The 27,213-nt window shown below is 38.7% G+C and overlaps 1 protein-coding gene across 1 annotated transcript in view; it reads left to right on the forward strand.

Annotated features, from left to right (window-relative positions):
* Nucleotides 1–27,213, forward strand: part of ASTN1 (astrotactin 1) — a 252,732-nt gene that overhangs the window by 104,733 nt on the left and 120,786 nt on the right. Inside the window, exons 3-6 of the mRNA XM_063299889.1 lie at nt 15,068–15,461; nt 16,895–17,068; nt 20,660–20,767; nt 25,808–25,957. Of these exons, the coding sequence (XP_063155959.1) occupies nt 15,068–15,461; nt 16,895–17,068; nt 20,660–20,767; nt 25,808–25,957 (826 nt within the window). The remainder of the gene's footprint in view (nt 1–15,067; nt 15,462–16,894; nt 17,069–20,659; nt 20,768–25,807; nt 25,958–27,213) is intronic.

Raw genomic sequence — 27,213 nt, forward strand, 5'->3', positions numbered from 1 at the left:
AATACTGATGCTATGTTTAACCACCCAGTGCATTTATTACTGTGGCAAATCTATTTCTCACTCAGATGGGCATGAGGTTTTGAGTCTACGGAGTATGACAAATGGGACTGTTGTGAGAGATATGAGTGATTTGACTGATTTCTACCTAGAAACTTTGAAATGGGGAAGGGAGGGGAGATTGTCAGAGAAATAAATCAGTAGGTGTCTTAGAATATGTTTAAATGTATAAGCAATAAATGAATGGGCCATGTATTAATATGTCAATTTTGTTACTAGCATAGAATGCCAGGCATTATATGGTGCCATGATAGAGTGACATACAATTTTACATTATATCTTTATGTGAAGTAACATGCATGAATGATGCATTCAGAGCAGGCCAAAAAGGCAGGAAGGTTTGCTCAGGAAGATTTCACCTTATACAGCATGTGAAAAACTACTACCAGAATGAAGAGCTTGAAGATACTAGTCTCTCAACAAAAGATGGTTCCCAAAACATGTCATAATTCCCATGTGTACCGGATGAGGTTCCAATTGCCAAATTGGAAAAGTACCAGGAAGTAGGAGAAAAGGGTAAGGTAGGTTGGGATTGATAAAACTTTGATGGACTGCTCAAGCCTTTCTTTTTGGAAGATATAGAATATATGGGAACTATAGCCCTTTGGAGCCATCAGATAGAATAAGGTACCATATCTGGTGGGCGTCCTGCCCCAGTTCTTCTGGTACTCAAGCCTAGCCTGGCCAACTGGACTTTGAACAGTGTAGGATGTGTGCGTGAGTGAAACTTTCTGTTCAGAAAGCGACCAATTGAAGTTGAAAACCTGTATGTGTTTCTGCGTATCTGAATCTCTGGATTAAAAACAGCATGTACCGGAGGTGTCATAAAATCTCTTTTTTCAACCCTTTGTTTGACATGCTATTGAGAAAAAGAAACAAAAGATCAGTTTGAAGAGGCAGAGTTTTCTTTTTTAAATGATGCTGAAGAATCCTATAATTTCTTTTGCAAGCAAAGGATAATTAGCAGGAGTCAACATGTCATCAGACAGCGCTGATATTGAGGACAAGGCTGGTTAATGAAGCCTGCTTTAATGAGAATGTTAGTATCTGTCTTAGATTGCTGCCAGAGTGGGCTTTCTTCCGTCATGTTTCACTTTTGATTAGTTCTGGACAAAAATTAATAAGGGCAAAAACAAAACTGCAAACAGCACTTAGAGCCTTTTTTTTTGCCCCAGTGGCTGCCTGTTAATTGTCGGAAAGGATCCTTGAGTTTTATTTATTTATTTATTTATTTATTTATTTATTAATCATATTTCTTCACCGTCCATCTCGTGTTGCGATGACTCTGTGTGCCCAAGTCCTCCTTAAAATAAAGGACACAGACCATCTTGCAGTCCAGTGCTGAATTGTACCTCATAATTCACTGCCTTGAGTTATTTATAAATTGTACCTTATAGTTCGCCGCCTTGAGTTATTTATAAAAATAATAAAGGCAGGATAGTAAATAAATAAAAATAAAATAAAATAAAAAATAATGTCTACTCACAGAAGTTCATTTATTTCCCTACTTTCTTTTTCTGATTTCTGTGTTGTAGTACTGTCCTATATATGTGCAAAAAGCCAAAGGTAACTTTGACTCTGTCTCTTTTCTCTTCCCCTTGGCTTTTCCTTTGGTAGTATGGGATAAATAACACTGCATTGTATTTCTGTATTGAAGGCTGGTAGTTTTTAGATCCATTATTAAACCTACATCACCATAAGGATTAGAAGATCATCGGAGTTGGAGAAAGTGTTGCATTGTGTGATACTAGCTGTATATGATGATGAAAAAGCAAAGAGAGAGAAATTGCTGTCCTCGCTCCAACCTACTTTTATAACATTGGTTTGAAGATAAAATGGTGGCAGGATAACTATATATGCTACCCTGAAATCAGAAGTATGGTTCCAATTAGAGAATAATTGGTTCCTGTGCACGTAAGGGGCAGGGCAAGTCAAATAGCAGGAGGTGGGCTGGACTGGACCAATATAGTCAGAGGTGGCTTCCAAAGTGAGAGGGCAATTGCCCAATCTCCCAGTCAGTGCTCTGGGCAGTAGAGATTGATGCCCCACCTCATGCTTTGTCCCAGCACTTTTGGGCTGTCATCACTAGGCACCTTCAACAAGGCTATGCCACTGCCACTCCACCCTTAAATCAGACTGCCTGCCACATCCTGCCCAAAGGGTTGAGAGGCATCTGGTGCTAGAAAAGAACAAGTGGTTCTCATGAACCAGGCCAAACCAACTAGATTACACCCCTCTCTGACATTCTTGAAGGAAAGCCAGGATAAATGTGAACACGGAAGAAGGTAGGTTAGTCCAGTGCTAACCATAGGACTGCAAATGAGACAACAAACTGAAACCAGCTATGGTTTACTGCCGGCCCTCTGTTTTTACCAGTAGCTGTCTATCTTTAGTTTAGAGCCAGAGTCTTCCTTCCAACCCCTTCATTTCTGTTATCTCATTCCCTGCATGGCTGTCTGGGGAGAAAAAGTGATGGAAACAATGGAGATGCTACGGCTAGGGCGCTCCCTTTTTGTAGCTGCTCTGGCCTCCTGCCTCTTTACTTGGAACCAGAAAGGGAAATTATTAATAGGTTTGTTCCCATCTGGGTTTGGACAGCAGTCTTCTAAGTCCTTACTGATCTGTCTTTCCTTTTAAAGTGTAGTAAGCAGAACAGATTAATAATGCAAGCTTACACATAGCTTATGAGAATTCCTATTTAATTCAGTGGGATTGACTCTTTGAAAGGTAGGTAGGTAGATAGGATTGCATCCTTGCTCTCAGTAATACTTCGCTGAGATAAGTAAACTGAACTGGTAGATGCTGGGGGAACTGGAAATTTTGGGATAACTCCTTTAGATGGAAGCTGGGACTTACCTGACAGAGTGCTCCTGCATATAAAAATATTGAACAAATGAGAATAAGCCTACTCCACACTGAAGAATCTGGCATGTCAGGAAGAAGACTCGTCCTTGATGCCTATTTTTCTCTCTGTGGGATTTTTAAATTTTTCTATTTAATGAAGGAACATTCAGTCAGGTGAATTCACACTTACCTTCTTAATTTGATTACAGGTTTACCTTTTTAATTTGACATAACCTTTAATTGTGAAATCCTTCTCTATACAGTATAGTCCTTTAGCATGCCATTCACAAGTTTGTATTGAATTCTCAAAACCATGAAAATACAAGTTATTGTTGCTAGCAATGGCCCCCACAGGTGGGATTCAATTCATTCATTCTAGTATGAATCATTTTCCAAAATGGTTGAGTTTTATAGCATTTCCATCAAATATGAAAAAACAATCTGATTTACAGTACTCATTACATCGCCAATCATTTTTAGAAAATGAATTATCATTTTAACAATCAAATACTATGCATAATTCCCAAATTTTGGATGGATACAAATCCATGCATTAAGTTATAGTCCAGGAATGGTTTCCAGTTTAAATTAAATTTGGTGTCACATTTATTTTTAATATACAAAATTAATTTGGACATCAAAGCATATGATCACAATTTGGTTAACTGTTGTTTCAAAGAGAGAATCAATTGACTTTTCAGTAAGAAATATATAGTATTGTAAATCAGACACAGAATTTAATTCAAACTGGGAACCATTCAATAAATGGTTATCCAAATTTGGATTTTTATCTTGGACTTTTCAATGTATATATAGTTAAATTTTATGGGATACTTAAATCAGATGATATGTTTTGGCTCAATCTGTTGTAGTTAATAGCTTTATTTAGTGATTCATACTGTGTTGACTATGGGTCTTGATATTTATCCGTGAGCAATATTTTATATTCAATTATTTATAATTAATTAATGATATACTAGAAAATTATAATATCCTAGACATCTTCCCTTGTTTACTTATTTGTGTTCTGCTTTTTTATTCTCTCTACCTTTTTATAATTTTGTCTATTATTTTCTTTTAAACGTATAATTAAAAAGAGGAAAAAGAATATACAAGGTACTTGGTTCATTGTGGATTAGAAACTCATTTGTTATGTATCTATCAGTAAAACCACCCACACTGGTTCTTCTGAATTAGTTAATTTATTAGTGAAATAAGAGTCACTGTAAGTAAATAAGTTTATTGTTGTAGCCACAGGTCATAATAATGTAGCATAGCATAAAATACAATAAAACAAAATGACAATAAAATAAAGAAATAAAAAGAGTATTAGATGCAAAGAGGATGAAACAAAATAAAGCCACGGCTATGATTAAGAACTTAAATATTCCTTTCTACGTTTAAATGACAAGGCAAAAATAGTAACCTGACTACTAACAGCAGGAAACGCATCCACAAGAAGATGATTTATTCGTTCAAGGTCTAAGCCTTTAAATTCACCTACCATCAATAATTTGGCCCTGATCTCATTGTAAATGGGAGCAGTGGAGGACACAGTGAATCATGTCCTCCACTTGACCGACACCACAAGGACAGAGTCACTGTTCAACAAGATGCTGACAAGACATGCCGAAGACATGGTTTGCAAGCAGGGGGATGCAAAAACCTTTCTCAGTGGGATAATATTAACCAGATATGGAGAGGGGCTTCTATGTTTTTTATAATGATGAAACCAAGATGAGAATTTAGAAGACTATATTGCTGTTGCATCTTTAGTGGCATCCTTTTCAAAAAGCCTATCTCTAATAAGTTCTCTGTTCTAAAAGCTAGGTTCCCCCAAAGGGGATGAGAGTCACTGTTTTGCATATTGGTTTTGTGTGGGTAGTGTTTCTGGTCTAGAATATATGTACATATTTGTGGGAGAATATTTGCATTTTTAAAAGTGTAACGAGCTGTTGCTAGGTGACAGCATTTGGCCATTATAAGTTACACTTGTCGGCCAATAAAAGTTTGTGTCTCTTGGATAAATAAAACTAAAATACACCCAAGTTGACCTTTGGTGCATAAACCTTCTGGATCAGACAGCAATTGTAAAGGAGTATTGGAGCTGAAGTTTAACAATACTGTTAAGGGAAACAGCATTTGTTTTGCAGAGTCATAGCTATAAGTGGTGGTACTAAACCATGTCACTTTCAAGATACCATCATTATTTCAATATTTTCTAGAATTAATGCAAAATTCTATTTCTTTGTTTTTTGTCTTTCTCCTTTGCATACTATATTTGATTGGTCAGTGACCATAATTAAAAATATTCCTTGAAAAAAATAATAAATTGCAACTGAACAGTTGCAAACTCATATGTTTGGCATATTTTGTTTTTTGCGTAGGTTGGTTTCTTCTTAATTTCTGCTTTCTGTGGTTTTAGATTAAAATTTGATATGCAGTTTTTGAACAAAGTTCTATAATTCCAATTTGGATACTAGCTCAATTTCTGTATCAATTTCAAACAAAATTAATGTACTATAAATTATTTTTATACATTGAGTTACAAAATGAAGCTGAGCAGTATTTGTATAGTATTTAGTACATATTGCAAAATGGCATCTTTCAATAGGCAAGAGTCCCTCCTGTCATGCTCATTGAGACCAGGAGCGTGCAAAGTACCGTAATAGCAACATAAACAACACTAAACTCATCAACCAATGGCATGGCGTGGCGTGGTGTGGCATAGATAGGAAGTATCTCACACATCTATCTTTTTGTAAAACTATGAAGTCTTTATAGTAGAGCATTTGGAACCTAAATTCTTGCAACGTGGGCTTTTTAAATTCTTGGTGGAGGTATTTTTTTTGTTATCCTTGTTATTTTTATTGCTGTCCAGAAACTCTGGAGCCAGATGGGATATAAATGTTAGTCAATCAGTCAATCAATTGACATTAAATATTGCTACATATTGAGGGCAATAATGACAATCTAAAGAACACCAAGCCTAGAAGCCAATTAAAACAAAGCAGCTGCTTTATGCCCATTTAAATGCAGGATGGACCTAGAACATGCACAGAATGCACCAATAGTAAATAACACGCCCAGTCAGCAAGCTAAATCAAATCTTTAAAAGTTAGAGCAGCAACAGCAGTATGATGGGAGGCCATGGCTTGAAGGAATCATTTGGTTCCTCGATTGTCTTTGGGATATCCAGTGTTCTGGAACATGCTCATTTTCAGTCAAGAGCACCATCAGACCACATAGGCACTCTTGTGGCGTGTGGCTTTGCAGGTAGTTTTTAATCAGTTTTGAGAATGACATCCTTTGCAGCTGCCAGTGTTACAGGTCTGGTCAGTAAAAGTTGGCATTTAATGCAGACATGATTAAAACTCATCAGTTGCTGACATCAGGGCAGGTTTATCCCAAGATCACACATGAAGTTGTACTGACTTTTGGCATCTTGCAAGTTCAGCCTGCAGCTTTGCTAAGATCAATTTGTGATGCCTGAAGCAATTTTGAAATGCAGTGGTAGAGTTCAAACATTTTTTGAACTGACCAGTCAAAAAGAAAATCTGCAAGTTCCTTGTATGTATTTTCAAAACTTTTGTAATTTCATTCCTCTTTCCCAGGAGAAAGATCTCGGTTAGTATTTTGTGGATATCCCCCTTTGGGGGAGATGGGCGGTGACAGAAATTTGAAATCAATCAGTCTGTCTGTCTGTCTGTCTGTCTGAAGCAGAAATGAATGGGCACATGAGCCTCCTACTGTGCTTATTGCACACATGACTTCAGCATCATTTTGGATTGAGATGTCACGCATAGGGGTGGCGATTGCCATTATTTGATACTTTGTGTTTCATTTTAATCTGACCTCCTACAAGTCCAAAGAGGTTTTGTCCTTCTGGACCAGCTGACACAGCATCATTCAGAATTAAATTGAGTCTGGGCAGCAGAGTGAGCATATGTAGCCCTTACCTGTTCGTTCTGTAACCTTGGACAGCAGTGTGCAACTTGCTTGGAGCTACAGTTCCTTCATAGTCTTGGCCTCACAATTTTGACATGCGCAGTCCATTACTTTCAGTGGCATTGAAAATGCTGTGCCTTACTATTTGGAGGTGTTCTTCTATTTGTAAAAGATCCCAACAGAGCTCTTCTGTTTTATATGTTCAGGGATTCACTTAAAGGTCTAAATGTCAGGATAAGGAAATAAAATAAAAGAAAGACTAGAGAAGTAACTAGAGAAGTATAGAATGAAGTAAAAGGAGAAATACAGTTACTCGGATCAGCTAGGTCCTGGTTAAGACCAGCTAGGGGTCTGAGGCTAAATAATAGACCTTGGGAATTGTGGCAATATGGTTAATAGGAAATAGATTAGTTTGAATGGGTACTCTGCAACTGATACAAGACAGATAAAAACAGAGACAGTGGTCAGATAAGAGAACAAGAAATAGTAAGTGAAATTAAAGGTTTGAGATAAGATGGCGGGGCGGGGGGAGGAAATCGAACTAAATCTAGTTTACTCCACCACAGTTCACTACATCTTTTGGTATCCTGTCCTTGCAAGGCATCCTTACTTCCATCAGCCCATACACTCTTGTTCTTTCTTTTCCTCTAAGCCTGAACCCAGTCAGTCTCTCTGCATATATTTGTTTTGCAATTCAGTCCTTATTCATTACCTTTATGTGACCAAGCCACCTCTATTTTTTTTTCATATTGAAAAAAAGATGTTACATTTATATTCAGTCTAGAATAGTTCATTCCCTCTTCATTCTTGACTATTTCTATTTTTATCACACACACTTCAGAAACCTATTCCTACTGATAAAACGTAATCTGATACGTGCACTTCTCACTTCTATGTAACAAAGTGGACAGATGCACATTCTTATACACAGATACTTTCTCTCCTTTTGTTACTCATTTCTCATAGAAGATCACAAACTACCTGCTTTCTGTCAGCATTTGCCCATATCAATTTTTTCCATACATTTTCCCATCTTTAGTAAACGTTCTACCAAAGTACACAATATTTCTGATCATTGCATTCATTGTCCCTATTAAATATAACTTCCTTGGTCTTTGATACATTGATTTTCAGATTCATTATCCTTGTTGCTTCATATAGTCTATTTAACATTTGCTGCAAATCATTCTCAGCCAACAACGTGGTATCATCTTCATACAAAACATGCAGATACATTGACATCCCCAGCCAACACACCACAAGCATGATACATTGAGTAACTAAGGAGGCATACTTCTCCAGGGTATCCTGTCTTCTCATTATGTGGCCAAAAACTGAAGTACTTCTGCCACATAATGAGAAGACAGGACACCCTGGAGAAGATGCTGATGCTAGGGAGAGTGGAAGGCAAAAGGAAGAGGGGCCGACCAAGGGCAAGGTGGATGGATGATATTCTAGAGGTGACGGACTCATCCCTGGGGGAGCTGGGGGTGGCAACAACTGACAGGAAGCTCTGGCGTGGACTGGTCCATGAAGTCATGAAGAGTCAGAAGTGACTGAACGAATAAACAACAACATCTCTTTCCATTAATTTGCTTATGCTTAATTATCGTATACTATATTGCATTAAGTGACAACCTTTTGGCTCAATATATACACAAACCGTTCCAAAATTCAGGTAATTCTCTCAATATACAGTTTCTCCAAATCAATAAATATATAATTATTTTTCACATACATACATTTCTCAGCTGTTGAAGAGCAAATATCTGGTCTGCACATTTCCTGCCTGGTACACAGCCATACCCCATTTCCCTAGTTCTGCTCATTGTAACTTTTTGTATCCTTTCAACCAGAATTCTGTTAAATATTTTCCCAGGGCACACTTAATGAACTAATGCTCCTATAGTTTTTTTTGTTTGTCCTTGCTACCTTCCCTTTTGTATAGGAAATGATAATGGCATTCTTCCAGTTTTCAAACACACGTGGAGACACTTTAGAAATGTCTCATGCTCCATTAGTAAACCACATCCATATTCATCATTTTTCTAGTTCCATTATCTGCACCTGCAGTTTTGCCATTTTTCAAAATTCTCACAGCATTTATGACTTACTTTTCATCATTTTTTTCTTGGACACTAATAGTTATACAATTACTATAATTCCACTCTTCAATATGTCATTAACAAACACATATTTAAATACTTATTTCAGGATTTCCTCACTTCAGTTTAATTCATAATAATTTATCAGTTTCATTTTTAACTCCTTCTTTAGCCCTCTTCACTAACTTCCAGATCAGTTTTTTATTTCCATCAAAATCACTCTACGTTTTATCTACCTCCTTTAATCTTAACTGTTTCTGACTCTCTCTGATAACATTATCTGCAGCTTTTTCTCACTATACTAATTATACACTGTTTTTCTCTCATCGTTTTTTCCTGCAATCATGCTTACATATCTGTTTTTTATTCATACTCTTTTGCTTCTTCATTCCACCAAGCATCCTGTTTGTAGTTCCCATTAGTGTAAATCCACACACTTTTGTGTCACTCTGTAACATTATTTTCACTTTGTTCTAAGCAGCTTCCACATTCTCTTTCCTTATGGCCACTTTCCATTACTCTGTTAGGTAATTATCTTCTTTTTTCATTCAGGACATATACTTTTTTTTCCCTGCATTCTAACTCTCTTCTTCCATGTCAATTTTTCCCAAGGTTGCATAATCAGAAGCCCTTGTCACCCTTGTATCTTTTACTAATTCTCTCACTCTTTCATTGTCAAATCTGTTACGCTTTTAGACCAATGCTCTTTTATCATGCATATGTATGAATAGAATTATGCTTAAACCAAGCATTTGGAACAAACAGCCTCTTCTAAGCAGATACCAACTAAATAGTCACTATTCTCATTCATTCTTGGGTGTCTGAAAAGCCCAATCAGTTTTCTGTATTCTTTTGTCTCATTCTCACCCATTTATGTCTCCTACTAGAATATTATTTTTTTTCCTCGGCATCATATTCATTCATTTCCTAAAGCTTATTCCTGGCTCTTCCATTATCACCATTCACTAGAGTATAACATGCAACTATCACCAACCTATGGATTCCTATGTCTGTACACACCCACAACAATGTAGATAACAATAATCCATACATTCTAAGATACATTTTAGCTTTCTGTTCATAAGTAGGCCTACACCTTCAGCTTCCTGCATGTATTCATCAATTGCCCAACATGATACCAATACATCCCTCCTTTTCTCTTAGTTTCACAGACATACAACAAGTTTCTTCCTTTTATGTCATTTGTTAATTCATACTATTTACCATATTTGCCATTGCAAGTTGTGATTTTCTATATGGCATGGTTGTGCTAGCCCTTCAAGGTGGTCCAGACAAGAAGCACAATCAGGACCATTAGCACTATCTTTATTGTAAGGTTACATTAAACATAATCTTGCAAGACTGAACATATTTCTCCCCTCCTCTCTTTTTTAGCCCCTGAAAAAAGTGTTTCAGAAGGGACCCTCCCTCTCTTTTTAGTCCCTGGAGGGTCTCTTCTGAAAGGCTTCCCATGCTTTTCCCCCACCGGTGGACTGAGCTGCGTCTTATCAGATCATTGCCTAGGCTGTGGTTCTTCCTCCTGTCTCCCAAGGTCATTCCCACATACCATCACAGGTTGTCACCAAGAGGACTCATAGATACTGACTTCCACTTTGGTCAATCAAGGTTTTACATACTGTGACTCTTTTTAGTAAGATGGAGAAAGTTACCACCCATGCCACAGGCAGCATTCCTTGCCAAGTATAAGGGAATCTGTCAGTTTGGGCACCTATTGGCCAGTATGCCACAAATGCAAACAAAGCCAACTTTTGCCACAAGGTATTATGTGAAAGAGAGGATCTCTAATCTAGAGACGACCTTACAAGCATGCATGCACATACATTGCCTATATCCCTGCAACTAAGAGTTACAGGTAACGGATTGGCACATGTTTCCTGTATTTATATATTCCTCAGATGAACCAGTCCTCATTCCTTTCCCAGTGGGAGTTGAACCTAAGTGGAAATGCTGATCCTGTTTGCCCAACCAGCCCATGTGCAACAGAACCCTCCCACCCCCAGCTACCTTGAATTAAGTCACAACTTTATCATATCATGGTTCTGATTTAACTTCTTTTCTTTTTCACCCTCTCTAGCTTTTTTTTTCAACTAATAATACCTCAGGACACAATGATGTCATTTCTCTTTGGCCCTGTAGTGCCATATTTGAAGTGTAAGTGTCCACACCTTCAGCAAAAGAGTGGATTTCTCCACCTGGGAACCTTGGCTCTAAGGCTGTAGTATTTAAATTATATATACATTCCATTAGAATTCTTAGGTTTGGGGTCAGTGGGTCCATAGGAGATGAACATCCCTCAGCCATTATTTTACATCTTTCTTCCAGGTTCATTAAGTTTTAATGACCCATTAAGCTAAGATTGGAATGCATGTTACACTGAAGAAATAGCATGAAGTTGTTTTCTGACACAAAAGTGTTTAGGATCTGATCTTGGCTGTGCCACTGTGTGCTGATGGGAGAAGCTTAATTTTTTTCTCCTCAAACACTTGCTTAGAAAAAGTATGTTTTCATCCCTCCTCCCCCCCCAAAAAAGGAATCTCCACTGATAGCAACAGACTTTTCTTTTTTCTTTTTGCAATCTCTACAATTCAAGGGGGTATTTTTGCAAAGCAAATGATTAAGAGGGAACTTTCAAACTTGGTTTAGCTTCTTGATTAGGATTGAATCCCTTTACCCTGTTTATACTAGAAATTGGGAAAATAAAATAAGACTCTTCAAATAAATAAATCTGAAGAGCCTCCAAATACTAGGAATTTAATATATTATGTAGGTTAGCCTTTAAATAGAAGAGAGATAGAGGGTTGGAGGTAATTTTGAAAGCTGACTTTTAAAAGGGATGAGTGGGATTCTGCTAATCCTAACTCTTTCCTCCTCCAGGATCCTTTAACCTATTAATTAGGTTAATTAATTTGTTAATTAATTAATCTCTGTCATGGCACCTTCCCACTGGAACATCATTCTCCTGAGATTCATTTGGCTTCCACTGTGGCCTTATTTAAATGAGCCTTTAAAACCTCGCTCTGTCACCAAACGCCAGCCCTTGTGTGATATTCTGATTGATTATTTTCAGACTTTCTCTTTTGATGACCTAGCTCTTTGTTTTTAATTTCTTTGTTTTGTTTTTCTACTGCTGTATTCTGTAAGCTTCCCAGAGTTAGAACAGATTGGAGTGGCTTACAAGTCTCGTAAGCAAACATACTTCTCCTGAAGTTCCTTAAGCTGTGAATGAGAGGATGTTATGGTATGCAATTTGCATACAGTTTCCTTTCAATAATAGTTTCTAGTCTTACATAAAGCAAGCAGTGGGTTGCTTGATACAGTGATAGGCTCTCATGCAATCCCCATGACTTCAGTCTAGCTACCCAGCACAGTGAAATCTTGTTGACTGTGTGTAAGATAATTCAGCACTCTTGAAAGACCAATTTTGAAACATGCCCTTAAAATTCTGATTTTCTTTACTTTTCAACAGTGATGGGTAGAACACTTGCATTCTTCTCTAGAAATGTTTTAGTAGAAACAGTTCTTTTTCCAATTCCCTTTGAATTATTTTATTAATTTATTTTATGTAAAATTCACCTTTCAGCCTTAGTAAGTATTCAAGATGGGTTCTTATAGACTTCTGAAAACTGAATTCTGCAACAAATATGTCTAGCAGTTAGTGAGATCGGTTATTTCTATACTGTTTCATTGTGATGGACACCTCTGATCACATGGTCCATGATGACTGCACTATGAAACATCCAAATATTGGTGGGCATGTCTTGTGATAGCCTTTAAGTCGTATTGAAATTTAGAATAATATTTATTTAATTTTTTATCCCGACTTTATTATTTTTATAAATAACTCAAGGCGGTGAACATACTTAATACTCCTTCCTCCTCCTATTTTCCCCACAACAACAACTGTGTTGTGAGGAAACACCTGTGAGGTGGGTTGGGCTGAGAAAGAGTGACTGGCCTAAAGTCACCCAGCTGGCTTTCATGCCTATGGTGGGAGTAGAACTCTCAGTCTCCTGGTTTCTAGCCCAACACCTTAACCACTAGACCAAATTGGTCTCTTAAACTGTTAGTCTTTTTTAAGGAAAATACCTTACGTAAAACTGTTTCAAATTCTACCTGAATTGACTTCAGCTTCCTTAGAGTATATGAAAGCACAGAAGGTATTATTACAGAATATACTAAATTTTTTGTTTGAAACTCCAGAAAATTCAGGGGGCAAAAGTCATTCAAATTGTTTTATTTTATATGTTTTCTCTTTTCTAATAGATGCAGAGATATTTGCATTATTTTAATAAATATGAGAAGCTACAGGCTTAAATTTGCATCTAATAGAATCATAAGAACTAACCCAAGAGTCGTAGCTGGCAAAAACACTCAGGGCTGTCTTAAATGCTTGCTTCTCAATTTAATTTGCAAGTATTTTTCCCTTAAGGAAAGGTAGGAACATTCCATTTCCATTAGGCCAAAAAGAAAAGGGGGATTGAAGTGTAATAGCTATTATCATAGTTTTTGCCAGCCATTGCTTCTGTTGTCTATTTAATAACTCTTTTTTATTTTTTTCCTAATGGAGCAGATGATGGTTACTTAATTTTATTACAATAATCCATTGCACATAAAGGAAGACTGACCAAGAATAGACATGAAGCTGTTAATTGACTGGTTTTGGAGATAGATATTGATATATAGACTTTTACCCATGCTTTTAAATTTTAAAGAGAGAACTGGTTTAGCAGACTGGAGACCAAAACTGCACTTTATTTTAAAGATGCATCATTTTTGTCTTTTAAATTCTAAAGTAAGCTTAGGACCCAGTCCAGACTGGGTCTTGAAATTTTAATTGTTTATCATTCACTAAGATTCCAATCCAGACTAGATATGCCATACATGGAATCTGCATTACCAAAAAGTGATTATTTTATTTCAGTAAAAAGAGATAATATAAATTGTGCCACCCCAACCCCCACCCCGAAAAAAGGGATCGGATCACGGTAACACCTAGAATTCAAGTCCATTTAACATCCTTGTAAAAATCCCAACCTGGGTTGGATTCCTTATACTGATTTTAGACTCTAAAAAAAAAAAAAAGCTTCCAGTTGGGCCTTTAAAGTAATGTGTAGTTTGGCCCTGAAGCTTTGGCTTTGCTTCACACCTGAAATATATGACTGAGGTTCTGGTTAGTGCTCTACTCCGTTTTGATGATTTTTACTTCATGAAAAAGTTATATGAGAGGAGAAAATATTGAAGAAGAGAACACACTTGTTGGGGAGAAAAGGATTAAACAGAAGCAACCTTTCCTTCTCTATTTCCTTAAGACATTCTTCATCTGTAAAGGAACAATATAGTTGAAAGAAATCTATGAATCCTGTAGTCCAGTTGTCTGCTCAATGCAGGCTCTACTGTAAATGGAAACTATAGCTTAATCTGGGAAACTACAGAACACGTCTCCATTAGCTGGTGATATGGCCAGCATTCATTCACCCACAGCTCCATAGTTAATCCCTGGTACATTTGCAGAGTTGGTTAGATATACAAGAAAAGTCTTAAAGGGGAAGGCACGGAAGATATATTTTACTCGTTGAAGTTGTAAGAATTCTGTTGACCATTGTCCATAAATAACAGTGTTTGAAGGACCTGGCATCACCAATGACAAGGCTTTTGTAAAGGCTGCTTCAAACTACAGACTTAATTTAATAGTGTATAAATTCTGAAGTTTATCTTGTATTGCTGATGCCGAGGACAGAATTACTATTCTGAAAATTAATTTGTGAATTCATTGTTTCATACAGCATGGAAGGCATTGGATTAAATCCAGCAGGAGGCCTTTCAGTAGCAGAAATCAGTGGGAAATGCTCAACCACAGAGCTCCCATTCATTTCAGTAATGCTGCCAGGGTTAGCATCAACACTGCTTGTGATTCTTTCCTTCATTCGTTCCATTATTTTCGCGCAAATCTTGATAAGTGGAACCTTGTTTCCTAAAATGGGGAATTCTAAGTCTAATATCAAGTCATATAGAGTAAATATGCAAGGCTAACTGATACTGCAGTTGTATTGTGCCTGATCTTGAGGTTGTTTGTTTCATTTTGGTTTTCACAGGGAGGGATGATTGCCTTGCTGCTCTCCATCTTGTGCCTGGTAATGATTCTCTACACACGCCGGCGTTGGTGCAAGCGCCGTCGAGTGCCGCAGCCCCAGAAGAGTGCCAGTGCTGAGGCAGCCAATGAAATTCACTACATCCCCTCAGTGCTGATTGGTGGCCATGGCCGTGAGAGTCTGCGGAATGCCCGGGTGCAAGGCCACAACTCCAGTGGGACTCTGAGCATCCGAGAGACCCCAATCCTAGATGGCTATGAATATGACATTACTGACCTGCGCCACCACTTACAGCGAGAATGCATGAACGGGGGTGAGGACTTTGCCAGCCAGGTGACCAGAACACTGGACTCTTTACAGGGCTGTAATGAGAAGTCAGGCATGGATCTAACGCCAGGTGGGACTTAGTCATAATCAGTGTGGGTTTACCTACACTTATATGTAATTAGATAGGTTATTAGGCATTTGTTCAGATCATTATGTTTCTGTACCTTTGGTGCACAGCTTATATTTGACCTAATCTCTCAGTTTGACATGCTGGTATTTTGTTTTCAGCCATATAATCCATCACTCTCCTGTCCTCTGTAGCATGGGTAAATATGGCCAGAGAATTTCTGGCCACACAATTTTGGACTGCCAGATTATCTGCCTGCGTGCCAATGGAAGGTGACTTAGAATAGCATTAACTGGAATGAAGAAATAGGAGGCGTTTGCTTCAAGGACAATGTGGAGATGGTAGACCAGTTAATGAACTTTGACTGTTATCAAAGAACATTAAAGTACTTAAAGTTTTCATTATGGAATATTTTGTCATGTTTTCAATGTGGTAAACAAAAATTCAGGTCAGGCTTTTCTGTAGACCAGGCAAAGTTACTTGCTTTTATTAGCTTTTATATTTCAAGCAATATACCACAAAAATAAAAGTCATGTGAGACAGAGAATTTCTGATGATATAACAGTTGATAGGTAGACAGACAGATAGATTTCCGCATTAGCTTCTGTCTAGAAGCTAATTTGCCTGACAGTTAGTCTCAATATAATCATACTCAAGTTACTTGCTGCTGTGCAGTTGTTAGTTTTTTTCTGTGTTAAAAAGCTGCCGTGGGGGCACTTGAGGCAAATGGAGATCTCATGTGCCTGTTGTTGGCAGGGAGAAGAAAGCTCTCCCTGGCTTCAGCAGGGGTGTGAGTGAGTGAGTGAGTGCTCTAGAGGATGCAGAAGTATGAATGTAGCAGCTGCTTTAAGATTGCCAGATTTGTGCTCCCATTTCCTCTGAACCAACTTCTGGAAATCTAAACTGAACTGCTGCATAGCCTTTATGCCTTCATACTATAGGTGAGGCAAAAGGTTAACTCTCTCCCTCTTCCCTCCCCCCTAAATATTATGGTTGTGATTTGGTTTCTCTCTGTCCCTCTCTCTCTCATTCCCCAGCTATTTTTTAAAAAAATCCCTAATCATACAAGACGAAAGAGGTGGCCATCAATGTCCCTGCTTTTCCTCTTTGAACAGTGAGAAATTTCAGCAGGAGCATCCATAACAATTTATAACTGGTTCAACTTTTGCAAAGTGTTCCCATGGGGACTTTGTCTAGGCTTAATTCTTATTTTAAGACAATCCTTTTGAATATATTTATTGTTGGGAGGCAGAGATACTGAGGCAAAACTGCAAGCTTGCTCAGAACATACAGTAGTGGGATCTAATTTCTATTGCCAGCTGATCCACATCTAAAGATGTTCCAAATATTAATGCTTGGATAGCTGGAAATGAATCCTCCTCCTCCTCCTCCCTATTCTTTTTCCCTTCCCCCTTTTTTGCCTCTTTTTCTCAAAGTTTTTACCTTAAATTCTTCCTGTTCAGGAAGTGACAATGCCAAGCTATCCTTGATGAACAAATACAAGGATAATATCATCGCCACCAGCCCTGTGGACTCCAACCATCAACAGGCAACTCTGTTGTCTCATACATCTAGCAGTCAACGCAAACGGATCAATAACAAATCACGAGGTACCATCTGGAGTTTTTTTTTCCTGAAAATAGATGGGGTGCAATCTCTAGGGTGATGAAATGGTGGGCAACCTTGAAACAGATCTAAGGGTATAACTAGTCTATCTATTTCCACCAGTAGCTAGGAAACATGCAAGGGTTGTGTTTGCATGTCACATTAAGCCATGGAATCAAGAGATGCAACTTAGACTAGGATGAGAGCCACAGTACAATTGAAATGGTGTTCCTGGGGTTTTATTCCAAAACCAGAGTGGGGCCTGGACTACAGACCAAAATAACAACAACAACAACAACAACAATGACCTGATACAATTTTCTCCCACCTATGTAAACTTTTAGCTATTTTTCACACTCTACCTGTACAATTATTCTTGTTTTTAGAGCCATCCAGGATTATACTATTAAAATTTGATGACCATTTTTTTTCTTTCTCTTTTTTATAATTTAAGCCATGAATATTTCTGTAAGCCTTTTTATTCCCTAAAAATAAATAAATAAAAAGCAGGCTGAATATTCCAGGTCCATCCCTTCTGATGTTCTTATTGCAGCCCTGGTGTTAAGCGCAAAGGGGATGAAACACATGATAGTGGCTAATATAGCACTCCTCCTCCTTTTCTCCTCTTCTTCCCGTATCCACCCCAGTGTTGCAGAGGAGTTATAAAGTCTTCCTCTTCCTTCTCTATCCACCACAAATCCACAAAGACTTTTTTTTTTTTGTCCTTGAAGCATTATAGGAAGTTCCTATGCCTATAATGGTCTCTTTTCACACCACCTTACCTATCACTGCAGCTGATTTCCCTCTGTACAGAGGAAGGGGAAACAGTCTAAGTAGTTGAGAAGTACGGCAACAGCTTACATAAACCAGTTGCTGTGCTGATTTTCCTCCTCCCTCCTCCTAAGACATATTCTTCAGATGGCAGGAGAGATGAGGGTGGAGGGAAAGGAAGGATAAGTGGGAGCAGCAAGGAGGTGAGGTGATGGAGCAATAGATTGGGAAGAGCTGCTTTGCCCATCCTACCACAATTTGCTGACACTTTTGTGCATTGTCAAGATGTGGTAATGACTAAGGAGGTTCCTGGGCTACATGAAAACCTTGAGAAATTCATGTGGTCTGCAGTTTGTCTACTACTAGTTTAACATGATGTGTGAACACAGACTTGTGGTTAGATAATGGATGAAATCTGATTAGATAATCAGCAACTCCAAGTATGGCTTGTTCTTGGCTTAACTTGTCAAATCAGTGATATGTGAGCCAATTGAATGGAGAAGGATAAGCAGAAAAAGGCTGCAAAATCTTCAGCTTGTCATTTTCCAGCCCCATATCACTCTTCCTGAGATGCTTTTTCACCTGCTGGAAAAATATACTGTAGGTGTTAAAAAGCAGCTGAAGAGGGGTGATTTTGAGCTGAAATAATGAGAAAGAAAAGATAAGGACCCCTTTTTTTGAAGCAAGGCAACAATTCTTGTCTTGTTGCCTTGCTTCAAGAAAAGAAGAGGGAAAGGAAAGGAAAGGAAAGGATCTGGGGCAACATGCAGATTGATAATCAAAAGGCTAACCAAAAGTATATTCCTGTATAAAACCCAGTCAAGTTTCAGTGGCAGTCTGTGCCTCTCAGCTCTTTTTTGCGGTCCATCCTTTTTCCTGTGAGGCTTCTGCAAGGCAGTTGTGCCCCAATCAGTCACATCTGGAAGCTGACTGAGGGTTTTTACCTGATGTTAGGCCACAAAGACAGACACAATTTTTGTTGATGAGATGCTTGCCTTGGTGCTGAACATCTTTCCTACTCAACTGGTAGAGGTGACTTCTTCAGTTTCTTTGAGAACTTCATCACAAGTATCCTGGGAATCTTAGACATGAATGCCAAGGCTATTATAGACTCAGTATATTGCAGTCATGTTTTTATTTTGGCTTTTGGGATAGGACTGATTGCTAGTGGTTGTTGAGTTAAGTGTTTTTTTGTCATGAATTGGTCAATTCTCACCAGAATTGACCTGGATGATCTCTCCTGTAAGGATATGAGATCCTTGCAAGGATATGAATAAATTGAGATGGTCTGCTCTCTGAGTCATATAGGATCTATGAGATTCCTGAACCTTCTGGGGTCTTTTTTGAGGGCAATAGCTAGCAATTCTGCTGCAGTTCTAATCTCACTGTATAATAGTGAGCTGAAAAGGCCCTCTGACACTACTACTCCTGGGTACTCTTTCTACATATGGGGAGCCCAAATGCCTCTTAATTTAATTGAAGAACTCCAGGCACTGAAGCAAATTGGTTGATGGCTGAGTAAAATAGATAATAGTTGTAATAAATGCAGCAAATAAATAAATAATAAACAATTGAACCAATGAATGGACAACTCAGAGCATACAACTGCATCTTCTGCATGGAAATGATGGCAGTGAAGACTGATTCTGCTGCTGTCGCTGTATCTTCCAGGAACTGCCCAGCAGAGCTTCTTGGTGATGCCTGAACAAGTGTGTGGCTTGGGGCTTCTCCTTGATACCAGTCTCTCATCAGAGGGGCACTTGGCTTCACTAGTGTGCTAGTTGTGACCCTACCTTGATTGAGATAGCGTAGCCTCAGTGAGCTGCATCCTATTAACCTCTTGTCTGGGTTACTGCAAAGCTCTACATGTAAGAGTTACTCCTAAAAATAGTTCAAGAGTTCACCATAACCAGTTCAGAATGCAGCTGCCTAGTTGAAATGAGCTGGCTAAATGGGACCACAAAATACCAGTTCTGCTGCATCCGAACAAACAACAAATTATTAATAAAGTGCCCCCGCTAGGGCATGGTCCAGCCACAATCAAAATCAACAAGTAAAACTAACAGTTAATAAACAAAAGCAATAAAAATAACATACACCGTGATATATTTACAGTCATAGTAAAAATAACATTTCTGTCTATATCCCAGCCACCTAACTTGGCTAGGAAGATTTACAGCCAATCATCAATTATCTGTCTATACTAACTGCCATTCACAACCGCTTCTACCAGCCAATCAGCTTTATTAAATGAGTAAGTTTTCAAACTTTTCTTAAATGTATCCAAAGATGTGTGGAGCCAGAGTAGAGAGAGAAGAGAATTCCATATTCAATTGCCTATTCCCTGCCAAACTCAAGCTAACCTGCTGACATTAGTCTGTGTAATCTTCATGGCTTAGAACCCAGGTACTTAAATATTGTCCCAGAATCAACCAGCTAGAGAAACTGTTCATGGCAAAAGCCCAATGTTGGAACTCTCTCTTGTGAGATGTTCAGTTGACCATACACTGTCGTCTTTCAGAAAATACTTGAAGACCCGCCTGTCCTCTCAAGCATTTGTAAAGAGAAACAACCTGTTCAACACCAGAGTGATTTATCTACAATTTGCCCCTTTTTATCAAAACAAAGTTTCTTTTAATTTTTGTGTTTATTGCCGGCTTTCTTGTTCTGACTGTATTTGAGATTTCTTTCACTGTTTTCTTTTAGACCATATATATTCTATGGGAGGAAGGGAATTAAATAAATGAGATAAACCTGAGAATGTGAGGTGGGATACGAGGAATAGCTGATTTAGACAATTGTTCCATCTCTGTTTTTCAACATAGCTGGCTCTGCATTTCTGAACCCTGAAGGGGATTCTGGGACAGAAGCAGACAATGATCCTCAGCTGACCTTTTACACAGATCCATCACGGAGCAGGCGGCGCAGTAGAGGTAAGTGGCACCAGCAGGGAGTAGCAAGTACAGTAAGAAGAATGTGAAGTGGCTGAAGGGATTGTGGTGCTAGAGGTCCTTTAAGACTAAGCTCTCTCAGCATGTTCTGATCATGTCTGCCTTTTGTGCATGCTTAAATACTAGCCTTAACCCCTTTCCTGCTGTATTTTCTCAATATGGGGCACATTCTTAGTGGCTATCTCCCTTTCCACTGATGCTAATATGTAGTTCTTAGGATTTTTTTTTCTCTTTGCATGTGTTCACCGCCAATGCTATGGAGCAAAAGTGGGCAATTCTGCCATCCCTTTCTTCAGTGGATGAGTTGATACAGAAAAGGTTTCCTCAAACAGGGAAAACCACCACTCAAGGGTAAAATGGATATAAATTTAAAAAAAAATCAGAAAAGCCTAAATAATTTGGAAAGCCTAAATAATTTGAAGCCCTTCTTTTAAAAAGAACTCCCAGCAGAACTGACACAATCCATCATATTTTCCAGACCGATAAACACATTTCTGTGATAGATTTCTCTCTGCATGAGCTGCCTGGATGAGATTTCTGAAAAGCCAGCCCTGTTTGCATGTTATGCATCCCTAAGGCACTTAACTGCAGTGTCAAGGAGTTGGTTGTCATGGAGAAACTAACCCACTGAAAGAATGGAATGGGAGGGAGGGACTAAATATTTTAAAAAGTATACGTATTTTTCCTTTGAACCAGGATCTCTTCCAGCCAGGCACCAAGAATTGCTTCTTATGGTATAACTACGCTTGAAGGCTCTCACATTCAGTGACTTGCAGAGTGTCCCCACATAGAATAATTCAGTAGGACCTAAAAAGTTGCAAAGCTTCTGGTGTCTCTCAACCAGACCCGTTTTCCTTGCTCTCTACTATGGTAATTGGGCAGAAATGGAAACTGCTAGCCTACCCTGCTGGGTTTGGATGCCACAAAAGCAGCTGGCCCAATAGTGTCATAGACAATGTCTTGTTCAGTGACCCAAGGAAGCTTATCAAAGATTCTGGGCTGGTTCTACAGACTGATTGGTTTGAATGAAGTTTAGCTGGATTCCCCCTAGGGCAAGTTGTAAGACAGAGCTCTATGTTATTTCAAGTATTGTGTGTCAAGCTCTGTAAGGGTGGCAAGTTCAGGAAATGAGTACCAATTGGATTTCTGAAAAGTAGGCTAAGGTAACAAAATCTTGAAAGCCTACCAAAGTAGTTGTTCTGCACAATTAATATAATTAAGGCAAATTTGCTCTGAGTCTCTTTCTTATGCTTTCCCCTTCCCCTGGATTCAAGAATCTCTTCTGCAATGGCTCCAGTTCCTTCCTTAACTATCTTGCTGCCTTTTCTGTGTTCTCAAGGTCTGTTGAGACCTTCCATTACATTGTGTTAGCTATCTAGAGAAATAATGTGTTGACCCTTTTGGCAAATAAGGTGCAAATCAAATCCAAGGTATCAGTGGTACCTGGCAGGTCAGATCGTCAATGCAAAAGCAGCCAACTACTGTGATTGAGCAAAGGTAGAGACAGCAAGACATGTTCTTTTGTTTTGCTAACTACATAGAACTACAGAGTTTAATTTACAGTAATTATAGTACTTCTATTCTGGTGAACAGACCAGGCAGGTCCAATAAATTATATGTACCTTCTCTTCTACCGGATGACATTCTAGCAGTTTCTGAGAAAGTGGCTGAGATTCATGCCATCATTTTTATGACTCATCAATGAGTACTCAAAACAATCCATTCAGTTTGCTGGTTATTTTGTGTTCAGCATCTATTGAATATTGTGCTGAATTTAAGATGGTATCATCTCTATTCTTTCTATTTCATATTTTGCTTTATCTCTTATGCTGGCCTAAGGCTGTAATAAAATTAGTCAATAAAGATCCAAAATGCAGAGGCAGCGCAGAATAAGAGACACAGGCAGGCATTGTTGTCACTCAATAATGTTATGTTATGGCCTGCCTGGTACTTGAGAAGCCATACTACCTTGACCCATGAGTAATAAAAACCATTTTACAGCTTTCCTAGATCATATACAAGTAGTCCTCATTTAGTGACTGCCTTGTACAGCAAGTGGTTGCAGTTACGACGGTGATGAAAAACTAACTTTAAGTATTGGTATCACACTGTGGCTTTTCTGAGACTAATTAGCATGAATATATTAAGGAGAAGAAAATTTGACCTAGCTGTGTAATAAAATATATTAGCCACTAGGCTATGCCTGTGATCAAGATCACATTGTAGAAAAGCAGTGTGGTTATTTTTGAATCTATAATTCCAGTAGCATTATCCATACAGATTATGCCCTCCCTATTTTAACAAGGAGATTTGAAACTGTTGAGATATCAATAAATGATATGGCCATAAGCATTCTGATCTAATCCTGTCCTCTCCAAATGCAGTCCTTTTTTGTTGGTTTTGTATGGTTGATTCAGTCTATTCATAGTCAACCAAAAAGCTCCTTGCTGAAAGCAAAATAATTATGCATTATCCTAGCCCAGTGCTCAGGCACCAGATTGGGGAAGACTAATATAGATTATGCGTATGAGTTCGTAAGTGCTTTCAGAGAAGAAAACAAACTATGCACATAGCAAAGCATTGCTGTCATTGTTTCAGCTTGCAGGTTCTGGAGCCGAACTGATGTTGCTGAGAATATACAGTATTTGTGAGCAGGACAAGCAGTATTTGGATTCTTTTGACTCAGAAAGTGCCCAGTTCTAGTTATTTGGAAGTCAGCCATCTGTCCATCTGGATTTCAACTGCTTTCTCATTTTTGGAGAAGGGGATTGTGCAAAGCCCACAGCTTGTTTCACTGGGAAGTGTTGTCTAGGCATAAATCTGGTTTCTGTTCTTAAGATTCTGAGTAAATGGCTATCATGAGAGCTGTAAGGTAAAGACCTGGAAAACACCAGTGCAGTTTCAGTATTTTTCTAATGATATTATTAAATTGCTGTTGTTGGCCTTGTCAGTAGTCTGGCTGTCCTGAAAATCAGCAATATATGCTATCATTATATGATTACATAAAATGTAACAATTACCCACAACATCTGGACTAGCCATGCATTAAATTTGATTGGATGGGTGCTACACACATACACAAACAGATATAACACAAGGTGTGTGTAAGTTTACATGTGGAGATCCCCTTTTCAAACTTCTACTGTTAAGACATGGGAGGGAAGAGGCAGAATATTCACCATTATTATTAAGAGAATCCTCATATTATGTATTCAAGTGCTGTAGAATAAGTGTTTAGACTAGGTTCTTGCAAAAGAAATAGAGCAGTGGGAGGGAACAGTTTGGGGTTAATATACTATCACAGGATTGAGTAAAAGAAGAATAAAGTCAGAAAGAAAATTATTGGTAAATATGTTCCTGGTTTTTTAAATACTATAGAGTATTTTTTTAACTGAAAGGTAATCAAGTGAACTTTAGAGGAATAGGGTTTTTAAAGATTAGATATCCTGAAAGGAGACGTACTCTAAGCAAGCAAAAGCATAGTGGACTAGAACTGGGTGAACAAAGTTTTAAGGAAAAGACAGAGGAATTAAAGCACAGATTTATAGTGGCACCACATCAGGCACACAGGTGACTTCCTATGAGTTGTAATGGAAGCTAGTATGAAAATAGTAAAGACATGACAAATAATTACAGTAATATACCTCATACACGAAGAAGAAATAAGAACATGGGCTTGAGGAGCAATCCAGGAGAGCTATCAAGACATGAGAACAAGCCGAGTGAGTATATCAGGCTTGGTAGGGTGGCAGCTGTCTCTCCCTCCCCACAGTCCTGAAGGGGCCTCTCGCCTCTTCAGCTGCAATAGCACGCCACTAATGTATATGATAGAAGACAATGGAACCAAGACAGGGTACGCCCCGTTTGCCCTGCAAAGGAAGCATTCCGGATGCTGATTGTAGAAGAGACACCCGGTCAAGGCAAGGGCCACATACCAAGAGGGGAACAATGACAGAAAAAGAATAACAAGGATGAGCGTGAGAAAAACGTTGTCACTGCCACTTGGTTTTGGGTGTTAAGACTAATGCAGTCTTTAAGTCTCAGCTTCATTTGCTTTACATGGTTGCCGAGTGTATGGAATACAAATGTGGAAGTTCTGTAACCGATTCCATATATCAGTCCAAATGCAGTCCAGGTGGCAAAAGCAGACAGTGATTTTTATTTTATTTTAAAGGAAAAAACCTGCTCAACCCATTTGTTTTGAAACTCAGCCGTTTCCATTGATTTGTTTTATTTTTTTTCCAAGGAACTCATTTTACTTTCAGCTTTTACTACAGAAATGTCCTTTAGGTAGTTGACTAAAACATACACAGGCAATCCACACAATTCACATTTCATACGGCCTGAGGCTGGATAAACAAGCTGCTAAGCATAAGAGCTTGTCTGTGGCTTCAGATTTTATGTGCTACCCCTCCAGCATATCTGAGCGCTGCTTCTGCCCTGCTGGGATGTCACACCGCCTGTCAGGGAGAGTGGATGGCAAAATGCCTTGACACCGGGGGGAAGGTGTAAAGCAGCTGCCACTCAGGAAAGCATGACTGAGACCAGGGTAGACTCCATTTGGAGAAAGGAGGCGGACTAGAGCAGTCTGCGGAGGATTATTAATTACTCTGGGGAGCCTGATGTCTACGCACTTGTGGGCTGGTAATGAGGGATACTCCTGTTCGCAGCCACCAATTAGGGTACAGGCTGTTAACTGACACTGCTTCAGGAAATTGCCCAGCTCCATTTCTAAATCTACACAGATGAAGGAAACAATAAAGCAAGACTGTTTCTCAGATGCCTTTTGCCCCTAAAAGAGTGACTACATTTTGCCTCTGCGCCTCTTTCTGCTAACAGGTCGGAAGCCCAGGTTCATAAAAGACCCCACCAAGAGCCATTGCGCTAGCTCAGGGTTGTGGTTCATAAAAGACCCCACCAAGAGCCATTGTGTAAGCTCAGCGTTGTGGCCCCTGAGATAGGCAGCTTTGGATTCCGTTCCATTGTGACTTCTTTTTCTGTTCTTTTTCTTTGCCTTTTTAGTGGGTTCACCTAGGAGTCCAGTTAGCAAGACAACCCTGACGCTCATCAGCATCACCAGCTGTATCATTGGTCTGGTCTGTGCTTCTCATGTGAATTGTCCGCTTGTGGTCAAGATAACACTTCATGTTCCAGAGCATCTTATTGCTGATGGTGAGCCACTCTTTCTCCTGTCAGATCAGTGTCAGGTGTAACATTCATGTTGATGATTATCACTAGATCATACTGCAAAATGTTGAGATGTGTTTGCACATTGGCCGGGTAAGAAAAGAACAGCTAATTTTTTTTTAGATGTTTATACACCTTTTGACTGATCCTTCACACTGGCTTTTGCTACAGCATGTAACATGTCTTCATTAGCCTTCTCTGACCTCTCATCCTCCAAATTTGTGGGGATTGCAATTCCCAGGATTTCCAGCTTTTGGCTCAGGCTGGAAATTCTACGTGTTGCAATCCCAACACATCTGGAGAGCACCAAATTGAGGAAAGCTGACATCTTCCAAACGTGTTGGCTGTTTACTTACTCCATTCCTGTTAGTTGTGGATATGCATGTGAATATAGTCATGAATATATACATAAAGAACAGATTAGAATTTCTAATGGTCAACCTGTATTTATTTGCTTAATGCATTTCACTGCCTCCTGATAACATCTGTTCTAATCAATACAACTCCCAGAGCATCTTACAAAGATCAGTAGTAAGGCAGCATCTGCTCTCAGACATACAGTTGAAAAAGCACAGCATTCCAAGAAAAAGAATGGGGAAGGAGGAAGAACACAGGAGGATTTCTGCATAAGATCTGCACAGAAAAGTTCATAATCAAGGCCTGGCTACATTTTTTAGAGTAGAAATGGTGCCCTCCCTGCTCTACTCATGTTGTCTCCAGAAAACTATATAAAATGTGCATCTGGGTAGACTTCACTTGCAATCAATGTTATAGCTACTTGAGCATGGTTCACACTGATGATTGACTGTGCACAGAGCAGGACCCATGGCACTGATTTGGATCTAACCCAGTCTGCCTCTTTAATTTTCTGAAACAAGTTCTGGGAGATTAATGTACTCTTAACAGTTTATGGATTCAGGAACGTAAGTAGTGCTATGGAATTGTTTTCTACTTCTTTACTATATTTATGTACATATTAGTTGCCCCCTTTCAGATTTGATATGAGTATTTCTCAGCCCCGGTAAGCTCTGAGAGATTGAGTAAAGCAAATTGTAATTATATGTATTGTGGTGTTACGTTATTTGTATTATGATTTTAAATGTAAACCAGCCAGAGTCACCACAATGAGTTGAATGGACATATAAATCACATACATACACACTGTACATACACACATACCAGAAGGCATTGCTTGATTCGGTGATTCTGGACAATTTTCATCAAGAGAAGATAGTAAGTTT

The sequence above is a fragment of the Candoia aspera genome, chromosome 3, assembly GCF_035149785.1.
Source record: "Candoia aspera isolate rCanAsp1 chromosome 3, rCanAsp1.hap2, whole genome shotgun sequence".
Taxonomy (NCBI): domain Eukaryota; kingdom Metazoa; phylum Chordata; class Lepidosauria; order Squamata; family Boidae; genus Candoia; species Candoia aspera.